Source organism: Colletotrichum jinshuiense, chromosome 9, assembly GCF_051148585.1.
Source record: "Colletotrichum jinshuiense chromosome 9, complete sequence".
Lineage (NCBI taxonomy): Eukaryota > Fungi > Ascomycota > Sordariomycetes > Glomerellales > Glomerellaceae > Colletotrichum > Colletotrichum jinshuiense.
The window spans coordinates 3,929,421-3,948,202 of record NC_139316.1 but is presented as its reverse complement, the minus strand read 5'-3'; the positions used below and the strand labels follow the sequence as shown (position 1 = coordinate 3,948,202).

General features: G+C 48.7%; 5 protein-coding genes across 5 annotated transcripts; 1 reads left to right on the top strand and 4 right to left on the bottom strand.

The window, feature by feature from the left end:
• Positions 1-255: 255 nt before the first annotated feature.
• On the bottom strand, positions 256-1,248 carry EsH8_IX_001036 (polynucleotide 3'-phosphatase domain-containing protein; the record flags this gene model as incomplete). Its single annotated transcript, XM_083267372.1, has 3 exons — positions 256-470; positions 530-1,067; positions 1,117-1,248. 3 exons carry the CDS (start codon positions 1,246-1,248, stop codon positions 256-258), a joined length of 885 nt encoding a protein of 294 aa, XP_083130937.1.
• Positions 1,249-12,330: 11,082 nt separating this feature from the next.
• EsH8_IX_001035 (uncharacterized protein) lies at positions 12,331-12,921 on the bottom strand (the record flags this gene model as incomplete). The annotated part of the gene is made up of 1 exon (XM_083267371.1): positions 12,331-12,921. The coding sequence occupies one exon, from the start codon at positions 12,919-12,921 to the stop codon at positions 12,331-12,333; it is 591 nt and encodes a 196-aa protein (XP_083130936.1).
• Positions 12,922-13,791: 870 nt separating this feature from the next.
• EsH8_IX_001034 (uncharacterized protein) lies at positions 13,792-14,403 on the bottom strand (the record flags this gene model as incomplete). Its single annotated transcript, XM_083267370.1, has 1 exon — positions 13,792-14,403. One exon carries the CDS (start codon positions 14,401-14,403, stop codon positions 13,792-13,794), a length of 612 nt encoding a protein of 203 aa, XP_083130935.1.
• A 2,291-nt stretch (positions 14,404-16,694) lies between these two features.
• EsH8_IX_001033 (sugar O-acetyltransferase) lies at positions 16,695-17,457 on the top strand (the record flags this gene model as incomplete). Its single annotated transcript, XM_083267369.1, has 2 exons — positions 16,695-17,044; positions 17,148-17,457. The coding sequence occupies 2 exons, from the start codon at positions 16,695-16,697 to the stop codon at positions 17,455-17,457; spliced, it is 660 nt and encodes a 219-aa protein (XP_083130934.1).
• Positions 17,458-17,630: 173 nt separating this feature from the next.
• Positions 17,631-18,371, bottom strand: EsH8_IX_001032 (DUF2306 domain-containing protein; the record flags this gene model as incomplete). The annotated part of the gene is made up of 1 exon (XM_083267368.1): positions 17,631-18,371. The coding sequence occupies one exon, from the start codon at positions 18,369-18,371 to the stop codon at positions 17,631-17,633; it is 741 nt and encodes a 246-aa protein (XP_083130933.1).
• Positions 18,372-18,782: the final 411 nt, after the last annotated feature.

Below are 18,782 nucleotides of genomic sequence, written 5' to 3'. Positions count from 1 at the left end.
ACAATAATCAACGACAGGATAATCATACGCACCAAAGGACCGCCAAGTGCTCGAACTGTATCATTGTGAAGACATAAATCAGTCGACGACGTGAAAAGAATCGCATCAGCTGTAACTCCATGTTTTGAAGCCATTGATATCCATGTCATTCGAGATTCAATATCGAGATTCAAATCGTCTATTCTCGTCAGGAAAAGGCGCTGATGCCTGGGTCAGTTGAGCTACAAACCGATTACAACCTGAAGTTGGTTAACACTAGCAGCCATCGTATGCTGATACAGAACTCACCGGAATTCCTTGCGTCACCACTTCGTCGACGGAAAGGATGAAAGATTGCCGAGAATCATATGAGCGTGCGTCTCGTCTTGTAAATCCACGAGCTTGAAGGGCGCGGCGATAGAACGTAGTCTTTCCTGCGCCAGGAAGACCAACAAGGATGACCATCGATGTAAATGGAAGCTGCAGGATATCTACTATAGGAATAGTCATTAGTCTTGTCCACTTGCGAAGACATGTTAGCTGTGCTTACCACTACCTTCTCCCTCCTCATTACCATTTAGATGCCACTCGGGATGAAATTTATGACCTATGGATTCCGGGGCCTCCCCTAAAAAGAACGCTTCAGGGGTGTAAAATGGAATTCCGGCATTCATTGCCCAGTGTACATCCGAGTCTGAGAAGTCACTTGGGCGACCAGCGGCGTCACCAACAACGAAAGAATTTGTCTTGTCTATGCTGCAGCCTTCATTTCCTGTTAGCTTTGGAATGATCGACCACAACCCTTGCCTAGGCTTTCGGTAAATGTCATTCGCACATGCCACAAACAAGGTAACGGGGACTTGTAAGTCGCGCATGATAAGCTCCATCTTCCTTTTAAAAGGGCCGGCTTCGGGTGCCTCACTTCCATCGAATTCAGTCAACCGCCCTTGATTGGAAGAAATGATAACTGTGTAATGCTTGAGTGCAAGGGCTCGCAACTTGGCAGGTACGCTTTCGTGCCACCATCGCCAATCCGTCTCGTCATTTCCGTGCAAAGTTCCCGATTTGGACATGATAAGAGTTTTGTTCTGGTAAAGACTTGTTAGTTAAGAACGTGATGAAAATCAACTTGCATACTAGATCAATCGCCGCAATCTTTATGTTCTGTTGCGCATTAACACAGTTGAGGATCGATTCTGGTCCCATGCAACGACCCACAAGGACAAAGCCCCCAGAACGATGGAGTGTCCAAGTCACGGGTAGTTCCATTGCTATCAAAATCTATACAAATTTCGAACACTGATTGGAAATTAACTGACTTGACGAGCTACAAACATTTCCGTCAGAGCGATAGAGGGATAGCGCACAACAAGCTAGGTATTAAATACAATGGGGTCACTTGATTTAACAATGTCTTCGTCATAGTGAGATTGCTGCCTAAATGACCACTCCTGTCCACCTATCCAGTTAAGTCCAGTCTCCGTTGGCGCGGGTTGTTTTAACCGCTCTATGCGACGCACAGACCATCTAGGTGGCGCGACTGGGCTGGCTATCTGTTGGTGTCATCGCAGTAATTATTGTGTATCGGATTATGCATTTAAACTGTCACATATATGCCTCCTTATAGGTTGGTTCAGTGCTGTTAGGCTGCCTCTCTCTATCCTGAAAACCAAGGGGTACCGTTTACACAATAAGACTGAAGATATAGATAGGGAGCATGCCGCTATGGCTTTTCTTCTGGCACCTATGCACCAAGGACGCCTAGGAAAGGCATACACGCATTTTAATCCACTGGAATTTCAGCCAAGAAACATTCATATCTGCCCGTAAAGCCCCATTCTTCAATTGCCGGAACACATACTCATCCCGATTCCGAATGACGCGCGAGATAATTTCCGTTGTAGAACCCCATTCCTTGACCCTCGGAATAACCAAAAACTTGCCCTGCTCCTTGATAAATCTGTATGGATCCGGCTCCCTCGGGCCATCGGTTGTATCGGCATGAGCAAAGTAGTCAATGCGGTGCTCATTCATAAACTCAGGCGTCAAGACTGGGTCACAATTTTGGATGACCTCGTCGACGTATTTGCATCCTCTGACAACTTGTGCGCGGTCAGCTGCAGAAATTACCGTCAAGCCCTTAACGCGAATGGTGTCTGTGTCGGTAGTGACCCCTACGATGACGTGTGTATTGGGGAAAACGGTTTTGGCTATTTCAAGAAACTGGACGTGTCTAAAGTATCTCTTAGCTAAAGCAGCACTTTTTCAAGGGGAAATGAATACCCTGTGTGGAACAAGTCAAAGACACCATGGACAAAGATGCGAACGGGTCGGTTAGAAGGAGGTGGATTGGTCGAATACCCGATTGGGTTGATCAAGCCCGTCTTTAGTGACGGCTGGTCTGGTTTGGAGCTATTTAAGATGTTTGGTGTTTCTTCCATATTGAACCAAGACTCTGTTAGTTCCTGGGTTAATTCTAATGTATAAAATGAGGATGCTCGTTGATGGAAATCATCGCAAAACTGCACTATGCCAGCCTGATTGCGGGGTCGTCAGCAACAGCTCAGAGCTCCTCATTTCCTAGGCACCTGATTCGCTATATATGCAGATAGTCCACGTGTACAGGTGAAATGCCTATTAGGCGCCAACACTTCTGTACCCCCTCATCTTCTTACTTTACCATGACGCGATTTTCAGCCTTGCTATCAAAAGTCAATCCTGTCTGTCTTCCTTCAGGATAAACATGTCTATCTCGCACTTCGACCATGGCGCTTACACGATCGGCTGGATCTGCGCCTTGCCTAAAGAGATGACGGCGGCAATGGCGATGCTTGATACAACTCATGATAATCTCCCCCAGCCAGCATCAGATTATAACAACTACTGCCTGGGTTCTATAGGAGAGTTCAACATAGTCATCGCTAGCTTGCCAAGTGGAGACATTGGAAGCCACCCAGCCTCTGCCGTGGTCATCAGAATGCTAGCCACCTTCCCCAATTTGAAGATAGGGCTCATGGTGGGCATTGGAGGTGGTGTTCCAAGCAAGGAGCATGATATCAGACTCGGCGATGTCGTTATTAGCGTACCAACTAACGGGTTCGGCGGCGTTGTACAGCATGATATGGGAAAGAATACCAAGGATGGCGGATGGGTGCGAACAGGATCGCTAAATGGGCCACCACCGGTATTAAAGACGACAATTTCGAAGTTGAGATCGTTGCACCAGATACGGGGTAACAAGATTGAATTTTACCTATCGGAGATGGTGAAACGCCATCCTAATCTGTCCCCTCAATTCACTCGTCAAGAAACCTATTCCGACATTCTGTATGAGCCGGAGCCTGAGGATCCAGAACCATTCGAAGGGTGGAAAGAAGTCAAAAGACCGCCAAGACAACCTCACGAATCCATCAAGATTCATTATGGGTTGATCGCATCGGGTAATCAAGTGATAAAAAGTGGCCGACGCCGAGATGCGATCAGCGCCAGCCTGGGTGGTGTATTGTGTATTGAAATGGAGGCTGCAGGTTTGATGAATGAGTTTCCATGTGTTGTCATACGAGGGATATGCGACTATGCAGATGCCCATAAAAACAAAGATTGGCAGGAATACGCTGCTGCGGTCGCGGCAGCCTACACGAAAGAACTCATCACCACATTGCCAACGGCCATCCTTGAAAAACATGGTTTCCAAGAAACACAGTCGGCTTCACCAGGTATCCCGGATCAACTTGTTACTATACAGAGCCGATTTCCAGGTACGTTCTACGTGTGAGAAAACAGTCCATGAGAAGAGCCGCGGCAAACATATGACCGGCATAATCCATTCTTCTAACCCAGTCATGGTCTCATTACTAACATCGTGCTGCCAAACACAGGGCCCTACTGGATTGTACCCTTCTCTAGAAACAGATCTTTTGTCGGACGGGAGCAGGAGCTTTCCACCCTACGACAATGGTCAACATCACAGGACACTAGCCATAATATGGCTGTATTTGGGCTTGGCGGCGTGGGGAAAACCCAAATTGCCCTTGAGTTTGCTTACTGCACAAAGGAACAAAATCCAAACTGCTCTATCTTCTGGGTTCCAGCCACGGACCATTTAGCGTTCGAACAAGCCTACAAACAAATTGGCCGTATGCTCAACATACAGGGCATAGATGCGAATGGCGCAGACATCAAGCAACTTGTCAAAGATGCGCTGTGTGACAACGAAAGAATAGGCCCATGGCTGATGATAGTTGACAATGCGGATGACATCAACATGGTTTTTCGGCAGCCAACTGACATTGAACCTATAGCACCGGCCTTGATAGACTACATCCCATTTAGTCTCCATGGGTCTACACTTCTTACTACACGAAATCGCAAGGTAGCCGTCAAGCAAGCCGCCAATAACATCATTTTACTAGAGATAATGGGACCAGAAGATGCCAACAAGCTACTGGGGAAATCACTGTTGCGGCAAGAGATACTCTCAGATGTCGATGCTGCCGAAGAGCTTCTTCGACTTCTTGGATTTTTGCCTTTAGCAATAATTCAGGCGGCGGCTTACATCAACGAAAATGACACGACCATTGATGAATACACAAGTTTGTACAACGACAGCGAAACAGAAGTGATGAAAGTCTTGAGCGAAGATTTTGAAGTTCACGGCAGATACAAGACGACGAAAAACTCGATAGCAACAACATGGTTGGTCTCCCTGAGCCAACTTACTCGCACAAATCCCATGGCAATTAGTTATCTCTCCTTCATGGCCTGCTTGTCCAATAATAATATCTCCCAATCGCTCCTCCAACCGGCGCCATCGAAGAAACAAAGTCTGGAAGCTGTTGGTGCACTCAAGGCATACTCATTTATCAGGAAACGTCAAGATGGTCCTAGCTTTGACATGCACCCACTTGTACACCTGGCTACGAGGAATTGGCTGAGAAACGAAAAAAAACTGCAGATGTGGACAAGCAGCGCAGTTTTGAGGCTCGTAGAGCTTCTTCCAGACGGCGGACACGAGAATAGGACAACATGGACCGCATACTTACCTCACGCAAAATACCTCTTGAACTCGGCCATAGCTTCCGAGGGCGGGTTACAAGTTGTTGTATTGGCAGAGAAATTAGGCAAATGTCTTTACAGCAACGGCGAGTACAGCGAGGCATATCAAGTCTACGAAAGAGCTCTAGAGCTACGGATCAAAGCCTCTGGCTTAGAGAATCGGGATACTTTAAGAAACATGTTCGGTATGGCCGAGGCCCTGAACCACCAAGGCAAGCACATACAAGCCGAATCCCAGCACCGAAAGATCCTGGAACTTAGAAAAAAGGTGTTGGGCCCAAAAGACCCTGAAGTAGGAAGAAGTATGAACTATCTCGCCCAGGCCATGTATGATGGTGGGAAATATGTTGAAGCGGAGCAGGTGCATCGAGATGCACTCAAACTACAGAAAGAGGTTTTACACCCCGAGCATCCAAACACATTAACAACGACTGGCTATCTCGCCCAAACATTAAGTCAGCAGGGGAGATACAAAGAAGCCGAGGAGATGCACAGAAACTTACTCAAAACTCGGTTGAGGGTGATGGGGGAAGAATACCCAGGTACTTTGGCGACCATGAGCTGTCTCGGTGGTGCTCAGGGAGACCTAGGAAATTATGCGGATGCGGAAAAAACTCACAGACGAGTGTTATATCTCCGTTTAAAAGTTTTAGGGAACCGCCACCCACACACGTGCATAACCAAACGATGGTTAGCCGATGCACTTCTACATCAAGCAAAATACGACGAGGCTTATAGCCTTAACCGTGAAGCTCTCGAAGTCCAAACGGAATTGCTAGGAGTAAAGCATCCGAACACAATACTGACTCTGGGTAACCTGGGTGACATCTTGTTTTCCCAAAGACAGACTGGTCGAGCCGAGAAGGTCTATCGTCAAGTGCTAAATCTACAAATCGAAGTTCTCGGACCACAACACCCAGAGACCTTAGGGGGCATGAATAACTTGGCAAATGCACTATACAGTCTAGGAAAACATGCCGAAGCTAAAGAAATGTATGAAAGGGTTTTGGAAGCACGGATAAAGGTTTTAGGGCCGCAGCATCCAAAAACATTAGCAACGCCCCACTAAGTCACTGTTCACCAAGAGCTTCGAATCGAGCCTGCCATGTCCCAGGTTTGCTCCTAATGTGGCTGCTTATCACGGATCCGCCATAATCAACTGCCGTCGCGCACCGCCATCGCTATATGTCACTTCACTAGCTTCGACAAGCCCGACGGCATCCGGTTCTTCTTTGCAGAAGTCAGCATAGAATAAGACAGTAGTGGCTGCCACCTACAAGTAGTAGGTAGTTCATTTCTGTCCGGGATAGCCAGAAATCCCTGTTTCTAATATTCCATATCTTCTATCTACACATAGTTGCGAGGGTAAGCTTTATTGATGCACATGTGGCGTTGATGGGCTTTAACGGAATATATATATACATAATGTAATTACACGTAAAATGTATTCCAGAATCAGGTGGCTAGGTTAAGGGACCACGTCAAGAGATAGATCAGTACCCTGAAATAGCTGTTCTTTCTCGTTTCTCGCCCCGTTTTCCCTCCAATTCCTGAGTGTTACGTCGCGCACATCTATACTGGGTATCTACATGAACTATTACTGGACTCTGAGTAAAAGAATACCTGGGGAATAAATGACCGGTTCTTGGGAATTTCACATCGTCTGGTGCATTCCTCTCACACTTTCCGAAGCTCGCCTTACCATCTAAATTCTTGAAAGGAGTCACAGCAAGCGACGTGTATTCTCCTTTCCCATGGCGTTCTCAATGATCAGCTTTGCAACCTGCATTACAAGGTCTTTGGCTTCTATCAATTGTCGATAATTTTGCTGAGAGCACCGATGCCAGTGTATGCCGGCCATCATTTCGTTCAATTGCGGCTGTATTACAAGTCGCTCTAAGGTCGCGCGACTGTAGTAAGTAGATTGTGCCAGGCCTCTACCCTTAGTCCTTGGTAATCCAAATGAATCTGTAAGCGGGATGGTCTCATGGTAAAGTACATCGTTGGTGGCCTCTGTTTTTTTCATTTTTTTCACGGTTCCTTTCTCCGTGTTCAACAACAGCGAGTTGTAATCGAGCGAACGTTTGACAGGGGGGTAGGTATGCTGTTCTGATCTTACTTAGTTTGAGCCCGTCATCCTCCAACCTGTTCTCGCTCATAATTGGTCTGTATGCCTGTCACCATCCAATTGGCCGCTCATCATTCTTAACTGTTACTTGGCATCATAGTTTGTAAGCATCCGTTGAGCATCCATGCACCCATGCTGCTGAGCCGCCGACCTCGCCAACTTGGAACATACAAACTTGTGGCTTCTACCTAGCCTGCCACCGACCACATCTCCTCCTCCCAGGAACAAACTCGCCACTTGGTATTGCGCCACCCTTTTCTGCCTCGTGCCTCTCCATACCTACCTAAAGCCTCAAGACAGACCGCCTCCCGCAGCCTGATTTCGATCACTTCGCCTACCGACACCTTCAGTCCCAGCCTGTCGCCTCCCACTCAGCCATCGCAGGCCAAAGCATGGAAGAGTCTGGCATCATTTGAATATTGGGAACAATTCAATATCTCGGCTTTGGTAACCTAGTCGCCTGGCTAATACTAAAACGGGCCGACGATTTCGATAGGCCCCGGCCACAATCTCCCATCTCGGCTTATGCCTCGCATCGCCATGGCTTCAACTTACGCTGAACCACGCAAGGCTACTCCGCCAAATGCAAACCGACGACGGTCGAGTGTCACATCATTTGACCCGAACGATACCTCGCTCTCGTCGCAGCACCAGAGCAGTTCGGTTTCGCCCGCCTTGGGCGTATCAACAGGAAATTCCGACTCGGGCTTGGGCCCGTATCAGTCGAGCGATTTCAGTAATACTTCTGAAGGCAATTTCTTCGGCGTTGGCATCGGCGACACGGAAGCTGACATGCTCTCCTCTCTGGCCCCGGGTCACCGGTCCGACAGCTTCAATCAGGACATTCGAAACCCAAGCATTCCAAGGACGAGCGGCACCGACGCTCATTCAAACCCTGGTAACACGGGGAATAAGACTGGCGGGCAGCTTGTTGCTGTTATTGCAAAGGGTAACTCAAAAAGCGACGATCTGGGCCACGGTGATAATGATAAGGATGACCCGCAGGAGCATGGTGATACGGATGCAGAATCCAGCAAGCTGTCGCCAAACCTTGCAGGCTTCCGGCAGCATATTCTTCGCCTCAACCCGGATATGCCAAAGGCCAATGCCTACCTTGTCGATCGAATTGCCCATCAGCAAGCTGTTCGCTATAATAATCTGCTTAAAGCTAAACTAAAGCATCTTAGGCTTGGTCCAGATTGCCCTTGTGGATCCCTCTGTCAAGCACGCGGCGGGCATTCCGTTCTGCTTGACCATGAGGGTAATTTACAAAATACTAGCCCGTTGTCAACCGGCCTTGACTCAACTCCTTCCGAGGGTTCCATTACAAAGGAACAATCCACTCAGGTCATTCCATCACCAATTATACAATCCCTCCCTGCGGAGTTTGAGTGCCCAATATGTTTTACTTTGAGGAAACCTGATAAGCCCTCCGACTGGACAAAGCATGTCTGCGAAGATGTACAGCCGATTACCTGCACTTGGGATATTTGCCGCTACCCCAAGATGTTTAAGCGTAAAACTGACTGGATACGCCACGAGAATGAAACCCATCGCCGTTTAGAGTGGTGGACCTGTGAAATGAAGGATTGCCGGCACACGTGCTACCGCCTAGACAATTTCTTACAGCATCTCGTGCGTGAGCACAAGTTTATTGAACCTAAAATCAAGACCAAGGTCGCTATCAAGGAAGCTGGCGGCATCGACGCCACATGGCAAAAAGTAGAAGAATGTCATCACGAAACAAGCAAGAGGCCGGAGGAAGAGCCTTGCCGATTCTGCGGGAAGCAGTTCCCGACCTGGAAGAAACTGACGGCTCACTTGGCCAATCACATGAACAACATCAGTTTGCCTGTTGTAGGCCTAGTTGCCGCGGAGGAGCTAGAGCCGGACACAATCATCAGTCCTGTGCCGGATCCTCCGTCCAGGGCTCCTCCGTCCAGGGCTCCTTTCAATGCACAAGCGCCCTCGGCTATGATAGGCGCACCATCTCAGCCCAACTACGGGCCCCCATCGTTATATCAGCCTCAGTCTATGGTGCTCAATAGCAACGGACCGTATCAGAATGTGGATTTTCCATACCTGGGTGTCAAGCGAAATGCTCCATTTCATGATCACAAGTTCTCGCCTCAATACCCGGGCATCGCTCAGCCCATAGCTCAGAACACGATTGGCATGCAGTCTATTGGCCAAGGAAATACAATATTCAATCAACTGTATCACAATGCCAAACGCATGGAAACTCAGCAGCAGCACGAGTCTATCATCCAGGGGACTAAGCCTTTTCCCACCCTCGATCATAACGTTCTAGGATTGCACCAACTGAACCATATGGGCGTATCAACGGTACATGATGAGCTTGTGGGAAAAGGCAAGGCCAACGAGAACCAGTACGACCTCCAAGCACCAGTCTCGTATAACTCACAGTCTCCCTTCCACGGATCAGAAATCACCAGTGAACCCTTCTGCGTTCCTAGTTTTGCTCAGCCAACCGCTCAAAACGTGATGGGCATGCCGTCCGTCGATCAAACCACCCGAGGATCCCAACAGCAATATAGCGGTAAAACCAATGAGTTGAAGATACTCCCCCCACCTATCACGGGAGAGCAACAAGGGTCTACGACAGTAGCGCAAGAGATCAAACCACTTCACGTAATGCCGGTTGACGGCACTTCAAGCCCCAAGGACGAGGATGAGCCACAGCATCCCCAACCGCCTCAGATCTCCGTGTCCTTCACCTCTTCGCCAGATAACCACCAAACTCAGCTGTCACAAGAAACTCAACGTGCGGCGCAACAAACCTTGAGATTGGCCAACCAGCCATCGCCTGCAGGAAACATAGCTCTTACGACATTGGCACCCCTGGACAGCCAGATGGCCGAGTTTGATTATACTGTCTGCTCTTCTTGGAGAATTTTCTCTCTTCTTCAAGATTCATGGAAAAGAAGCATCGAAACCGTTGCAGGCTCTCAGTTATCATGGTGGCCATTGACCGAACCAGAAGCCGAGCTCAAACCAGGATACACGAGAGTCTACTCCATCCCCTATGCCACGCGACTTAAGAAGGCGGGGAGGTTTTACGACCATATTCCGACATCTTTAGCGGAAAAATTATTCCCAAATCTTGCTCGCTTTCGCTCTTCGTATACAGAATCCCGATGGAGATTTCTGAGACCCGAGACTGTTGTCCTTCAGGGTACAACCCTAATGCATGTCTTACAACAATGGACAGAGAATGAAGAAATACATCGAATTGAACTGCCAGAAAGCCCACTGGCTGATACAACGAATGATGTATGCGCAATTGGCAAGGGCCTACAGCAAGATGAGGGTGTCAGCGGTGCAAGTAGACAATCCCAAGAAATTCAACAGCCAACGAATCAGACTGCCGAAGAAAGCAATAGCCGGAAACCCCTGACAACCAAGAAGGTTGTCTTTATCACTACCGATGTTACGGTAAATGAGTCGGTAGCCTGTACATCGGAGCTCGGGGAGAACGACGAGACGACATTTCGCAATCTCTACAAGTCATTCTGCGCTCTTCCATCTGGTAAATGGAAAAGAGCTATAGGATTGAAGTTCTACAGAGTACTAAGCCTACTCTTCACAAAACGGAAAAAAGATGCTGACAATATCTAGTTCCAGAGTTTTCACTTCAAGAAGGCCCTTAAGCGCCGTCAAGTCATCATACACAAAGACAAGGAGCGATATCCCGGAAAGGTTGACACCGATTATTCGAATTATGAATACTCCCCTCGGCCGTGGGAAGACGGAAAAGAGTTGCCGTGCCTCAGTGGCGAGGCCTGGTATTTCTACAACAACCCCGACGAGTGCGGCACCTCCACGGCGCTGAACCAGTCCCTGCCCAAACTACTCAAAGAAACCCCCGATTCGCGCCTCGTCGCCTGGGGCATTCATATTGAACGGCGTTGTTCCGTTTTAGTCATCGTCATTCCAGTTGTCGTTGTGACTGGGCTTACACTCATACTGACGCTCTGGTTTACGCCGCATTGGCTTTCCAACCACCCAGACGATCTACAGAACGCCACCATTCCTACAACGCTGGCTTTTTCTATAGTGCAGTTCATCCTTCAATTTTTTGTATCTCTGATAGTATTTCGGTGGAGCGTGTAGTGACCTCAACTATTCTCTTTAAAGCAGAAATTTGTGTCTAATCTTAGCAGTACGTTTGCTGCTTATCTTTCTGCTGATATGGTTAACTTTGGTCTAAGTGTATATAAGTGCGCTTTGAATGAAAGCCAAAAGCTAATAACCAGGGGGCTCTTACCACTGACCATGCGCAAGTTATGTGCAATTAAGGACTGCTACCTAATGAGTTATTAAGTAGTTTGCACAGTGTTCCGTTCCAGCCGTTCTGTAAGTCAAACGGATGTCCCCTGAATCGATGAACTAATAGCTATATCCGTACGGGAATAAATGAAACGTTTTCAGCATACAATGTACTGTGCAGTCGGCTGTACCCATCTCGAGGCTTAGTATTGAGCCTACAAGAACCTATCATGCCCAGGAACAACAAGATGGCCTAGAGCCCGACTTCCAGGAATAGTACACCCTGTTACCCCCTAAAACCTTTGAACGGTAGCCTGACACCCATTTGCCATGTTTGTATTGCCATGGATCGTAGAATGAATTGTTACCGTGGTAAAGATCATGCCAAAAAGGCCAACAGGTTAGACTCTTCTGCTCATCTTTCATCATCCCCTCCCAACGCTCACTGCGCGAGTCCCAGGTACGTCTGTATAACACTGGAATAAAGAAGCCAGCGGTAGATCATCACTAGTCTCCCAGCGACACAGAATTCGCGTCATGGTGTTGTCGTTGGGTCGTAGAATCCGCCAACTTATGCAGTCTGTCCGTCCCCCGTGTTCCCTAATCGAACGCAATATTTGCCAATGTTGTTGTTTGGCTATTCGTTCATCATTCATAATATAGCAAGTTCATAGACTCTTCTGTTTCACCATAATATTAGCACAGCTCACGTTGTTCGACGACCAATTGAAAAAGGCCACTACCTACCAAAGCCGGAGTGGGAGCAATGTAAATTCTTCATGTCAGACTTGACATAGTCCAGTGTGGAGCCGCTTCATGTTTTCTGATTCAGGCTTATTCAATGCGAGCTCTCTTGCAACCTGCTGCTCTCGTCAGCATCATCTTCCAGCCTTGAGAGTAGGGAGTGAATGAGACGCCAACCCACCTCTCTTGTCCTGTTCGCTGACGCGGATGACAATATTGGTATCGCCGGCTGAGACAGAGATCTCCACCGGACTAAGACTCTCTACCTGCTGGCCAGATGAGCCTTGGGCCTCGTTTCGAGCAGGCGCCGCATCGTAAACGGTGACGATGGGAGGACGGTCAAGGCGGCGGCGACGCGGCGTGTAGGACTTCTTGATCGGGGTGGGGGGAGGCGAGGGTGGCGCCTCCGCGGCCTCCTTCTTGTCGTTTCCCCCCCTCAAAAAGACTTGATGGTGATCCTCGAACAGCTTGCTGGCCACATAATCGCAATGGGGCGAGCCCTCCCGGTGCTGGAGGAAGGGGTCGTCCTTCTTCTCCCACCTCCAGGCTTGAATCTTGCAAAAGTCGCAAATGACGCTGTCGCCACTCTTGGTCTGGCTGTCCTGGAATCGGAAGCCTGCGCCGGCCATAGCCTCAGCCGAGAGCGTGGCATGGGGCCACTTGCCGGGCTTTCCGTCGGCGCCGCGCTCGAAGAACGAGAGAAGACGGACGCAGAACTCGTCCATGGTGTTGTTCTTGATTGCGAGAGAAATTGAAGGGAAAAAGAAGTTGGCGGGGAGTAGGTAAAGGTTGAATAAATGAAAATTTTGAAATCCCGAGATCTTGGGCAGAAGTGCTGAAGGTACCGACACGAGGTTTTTGGGTGACAAAGATCTTGGAGCCTGTGTAAAAGTTGGTTGATCGAGAGATTTAGGAGAGATAGAGGGGGAAAAGCCCCCAAACCAATTCGTTTTGAATGGGGAAAAACAAATCAGACTAGTTCGTGGAGCGGAAGGAAGGTGCACCCTTGAAATGAGCAAGAAAGGAACCTTCTTGCCTTCTTGGTGAGTTGGTTCACGCCCGCAGCAGCAGCAAGACAAAGCTGCGTGTGCTCAATAGAGGAGAGACAATAGGGAAGAAAGCGTGTGTTAATGAGGTAATGATAATGACTTGGTCAGCTCTGGAACGAGTTCATGGGACAACACGTTATACTTCAACGAGGTATCCGGGGTTGCACGCCAGCATTGCAGACCAGCATTACAGTTAACTAGCAAAAACCTTTGACTCACCTCATATTTCCCGGAATAGTTTCATACCTTCATGGACTGAGGAAAAAATGATCAATTTATTACAAATAGCTGCGTACCTTGACAGTGACAATTAGAAACAAAAGACAAGCTTGATAAACCATGAAAACCTTGACCAGCTTTGCTCTGTTCCTCGACACTGGCTCAATCTGGTTAAGTCCCATACAATATCTTCAAGTCAAGTGATTCACTACATAACGACATGCTAGACGACGAATAATACAGCCTCATCAAACATTGCCAAGTTGAAACAAGCCGACAATAACTTAGCCAGGGTTTTAGATGTTTATACCCGAAGATGACGCGACATCATTCAGTGGCCGCACCAAAGGCGTGGCCTATCGCTTTATACGAATCCTTCATGTACTTCTCCCAGTACTCAATAGACGCCAGACCCGTCACTATAACCATATCCATATCGATGCTCTGGGGCGGTACAAACACCTCAAATGTGGGGCTAGAACTTCCGCTCATCCTTCCCTCGGGGTGCTTCTTCCACCTCGCCAGCAAGTTGTCTCCAGCGTCCTTGAAGTAGAGCGTACTAGCCGAAACGCTCATACTGGAAACTCCCCAGCTGTAACTCTGGCCCTGATGATCGAAGCGATGAATGTTGCCCAGCGTGTTGGTTTTCATTTTAATAGGCACGTTACGGAGGACGACGTCGATTTTGGAAGTGAGCGAGTGGTATTTTGCAGTCCCCAATGCCTGGTTTAAAACCTGCGCCCGGGGGTCCGCGTGGAGCACGGCGACGGTTTTGTTTTCTTTATTGCTGTGCAAGATGTAAAACGGTATCTCGGCACCCGTTACAGGATCGACACGATCTATTGTAGTTTGGGCACCGCCGTATCGCGCCGTTACACGAAGGACTTCGCAGGGTGTACCATTAGGAATTGTCGTGGAGTTGAAATTGCTGCTCATCATGGTGTATAACTTTCGGTTGTGCTAGTTGATGCGTTGATCTATAAGGAAAACATTTCTGACACAAGAAAAATAAAGGAGGGGTGTAACTAGGTCTTGAGGGAGGAGAAGGTATTTATCCTCAGATATGGCCCTGTTTACTAACTGATGTGGCTTACTGGTGATGCAGCATTACATGGCAAACTGAACGATTTGACGTTTGTCAACATTAAAGGATGATGAATAAAACATAGTTTGCCCCAGGTTCGGATGTTGCAGATGTCAATATCACTATTTTTAAAGCCAACAGACCATCCATAAGGCGGGTTGAAAAGACTTCGTACTTCCTAATGCAGCAACTCAGCGTGCAGTTTATGTGGCTTGACATGCATTGCTGATCCCTCGATCGACAGTTTTTTGCTTGGCAAGCAGGGCGCAAGGAACGTGGCGGAGTAAGCATTATTCATCACGCACTTGCTTGGACGTAAGCAGCTGATTTGGTAGCGATTACGGTACGCGACAACCACATATTGTGTCTCATCAACCCTCGCATCTCTGAGTGGTTGATTTGAGCAGAGGCATCTGCAGCTTACAATCCTCCCATCGCTATTCAACCAATGTGTAAATCCGCGTAATTTGTTTTGTGACATTCTCTAAGCTAGCTTCCAGCCCACTTTGCCTCCTTATTTTTGTCTCAAGGATAGGTAGTTGGGCTGATGTGACGCCCGCCTCGAAAGCAAAGGACCAAAGTCTGACCATATTTTGGACGGAATTGATACAAGAGTGACAAAGGTCTTGCTGCTGCAGGCTGGATAATATTATTTATCATGTACTCAATACACAGTTTCAGACTGCAGTCTGTAACCGTACTTGCAGAACGAGCAAATCCAAAACTTGAGCGGTCACCTAGATGCTGAGAAAGCCTGCTTTAGAGTTCGGGCTCGGCCAGCAAATTTTGACTCTTGGTTCAACTTAATTGCTACTTTGTGGCTCCCTTAGGCTTTTGGATGCAATGTGTAAGAGGTGTTTGTTGCTAGCCATGCGGCATCTGTATTTAATAACGACGACTTCCCTCTTGGCTTGACTCAACATAGCTACTGCTTCATGGTTGCCGAGTGTTTCCAACGCTGCTTGGCATATCCGTTCGTAGGCGTCGCCCTCCAGCTTATGATATACCAAGAAGATCACGTAAAAATCATCATTGGAGCTACATGGCACGCCGAGGACCATCGGTTGTTACTCTTACTCCGTCGGGTCTCCCGCGAGAAATTCCAACGCAATGCCCTCCATGGCTGTCTTTATGATTGCGCCGACCCTTCTTCAGATTGGGTTGACATGACTTGGTCAACATGGCTGGCAGTGGCAGCGTACGAGCTTCCAGCGCCAAGCTTGCCCAACTGACTGGCCCAAACGGTTAGTTCACAGCTGCTAGTTCGACCTCTCAGCTCAAGACTTCTACGTCCGTGATGGCGACAAGGGCAATAGAAAATGGTGATGGATAACTCACCCACAATCAGCTTGGGTCATCAAGCCTCCGTTCGCATGTCTTACCGGCATACTGTTCGTCAACACCAACGCCCCCGCCCAATCAAGATGGTGCACCATGGAGTCCTTGCAAAACCCGGCAACGAATTCGCCGTTTCTTCTGGTATGCCCGCCAAAGCCAGATATTGTTCATCGAGTATAACCAAGTTGCGTTCGATGTAATCGGTGGTCACAGCGGTCCACATCCTGTACTGGGTGTTGAACTGGCTAGTTTGAGGTTGACACCTTTGGGAGGAGATCAAAGCATGATTTCAGTGCGGCGCTTCATCTTGGCTAAAGCCGCCGGACATGCCAGCTGTCAAGTGTGTGCAAGATGGATGCGTATTGCCTTTGTCGTATTCAGCAGCCCAATTGCAGTTCATCTTCGGAAATACACATGCCCCAATCTAAGGCATGAATCATGATTATTCATCTTCCTGCGGGGCATACCGCCGATTTTGCGGGAATTCGTCTTATTTTCCTAGTCCTCGCTTGGTGCATCACCAGCTCGGAACCACAGACTTAAGGGGCGCTTGCGGAGGCTTCCGCAGTTTAATTGGGACAACTGCCGAAAATGGAACTTTACCCAGCAGGCTCGATTAGCGTCATGCATCATCCTGCAGCTCACCCCTGGTTAGCGCTCAAATCGGCGCGGAAGACACCGTTTCCACCTCATCTTCGCGCCCAATTTAAGATGATGCGATCCCAGGTTTATTTAATGGAAACTTCATCGTCGTATTCCGCCTCGATTAGCACTGTTTTGCATCCCAGCCATCACCACAACCATCGCCATGGTGCCTCCGGTCCGCACGACGAAAGATGAAAAGGCCATCGCCTACGCCAAGACACTGGAACGCGTGCCATGGTGCGACGACTACGAGAAGATGATCTCTGGCATGCTTTACAGCTGTATGGCGCCGGAGCTGTTGCAATCTAGGACCCGTGCCCGGCGCCTGGCCCAGAAATTCAACACTTATGTCCCCGATGAGAACGCGACAGCCGACGATGTCTCTAACACCAGGATGGCTATAATCAAGGAGCTGTTCGGCAAGGTGGGGGAGGACGTCTACCTTGAGCCCAGCTTGCAGGTGGATTATGGTTGCAACATCACCGTTGGGGATCGATTTTATGCCAACTTCAAGTAAGACTCAGCCCTTTCCATCTCCTTAACGCCTTTCGTGAAAGACTTTATCGGTATACAAGTCAGGTATAGAAGGAGGAATGCTAATTAAATGCCACATAAGCTGCGTCATTCTCGACTGCGCCCATGTCACCATTGGCGACCGAGTCATGTTCGCCACTGGCGTCAGCCTCATCACGGCGACGCACGAGACGGGCTTGCAGTCAAGGAGGGATAATATCGAATACGCAGAACCCATCACTATCGGCGACGACTGTTGGATTGGAGCTAATGTCACGGTATTGCCCGGTGTGACGATTGGCAAGGGTTGCACTATTGGCGCCGGCGCGGTTGTGAGCAAAGATATTCCCGATTATTCGGTTGCAGTGGGTGTCCCAGCCAAGGTCATCAAAAAGGTAGATCCTATCGATTAGATGAAGGTTAAGAGAAGAGTTTTGTCATTTGAGGCAGGCGAGACTTTGCTTATGGCCTTGTCTTTACGGCCCCGAATTTACTACCCAAAATTGACATTTCTTGATGTGAGCTGTCGTTGGAAGCTTGCTGGCGAAGGTTACCGAAAGCCATAGCAGCCTCCGACATAGACCACCTATTTGCTGATGCCCTTCCTCAACACACAGTATTCAACAAACACCAGGTTCGGCATCCAGGAAACCCATCCGGCGATTGAAAGCGCAACCCTCAGCTCCACACCCAAGACCAGCATCAACGGGAATTGCCAACGCAGCATAACCGCGGCGTATGTCAGAGCAAAGTTCCTCGTCATCCAAGCCTGATGGCTTCTCACGTCTTTGTTCTGCCGGATTGCCACAATGCTCCGTCTAGCTGTCTCGAGCCATGCAAGAGCCAAGACAGCAAACCCGACCTTTCCAAATGTCAACGCCAGGCTGTGGAACGTAACTATGAATGCAGCCGTGCCTCCGAATGTAACACCGGCGACATAGACCCAGCCTACCCAGCGATGGATTGCAGGGTACTGTTGCCGCAGGACTGGTAAAAACTGAAAAGGCCCAAGCCCCATGGCTATGAGAGAACCCCCGATGTGGATTACGCCTCCAAGGGAGGCCATGATTCTGGCCTTTACTTCGGGATCGCCTACTGTAACGCCGAAAAAGAAGGCTGCCCCGTGAGTAGCAATGATGAACGAAGGAATGGCCATGAGCCACCACTGACGGCTTGGCCAGCTGGAGCGAGCCTTCTTCTGAGATTTGTCGGACTTCGCGGCTGGACCATTGTCTTGGGAAGTACGGGAGACACTTCTTGGTACATCTTTGGGGTTCGCGGTCTCCCCTACCAGCGCTTTTCGGTGTGAGAAGGTTGCGTTCAGCATCTTGAAAGAAGCTTGGATAAAGCGTTAGTCTATATTATCGACCGGTTTGAGGGTCAAGACTGAACATACCTTGGATTCTGTCTAAAAAGAGAGATTACTGAGAGAAATTATTGTCGTAGGATTGTGGTCCAAATCGCAACTTGTCGATTTTGATACCCAACGAGAAACGCTTCCGTATTCTAGGAGAGAATAAGATGTTTTATAATGATAGTATAAGGGGAGGTCGTCGGACATTTGGGGCTGAGCAAAGTCCGATTGGCCGATCTAAAACGATCCGTGAGTCGGCAGTTGCACCGTGGATTTACACGCTTCCGAGTCCGCTTACCGCTTAGTGAGCTGTTATTTGCTTCCTGTTTACACGGTTATCAACATTGATTCGCGGCAAACTTCCTCTTACAAGATTGGACGGGA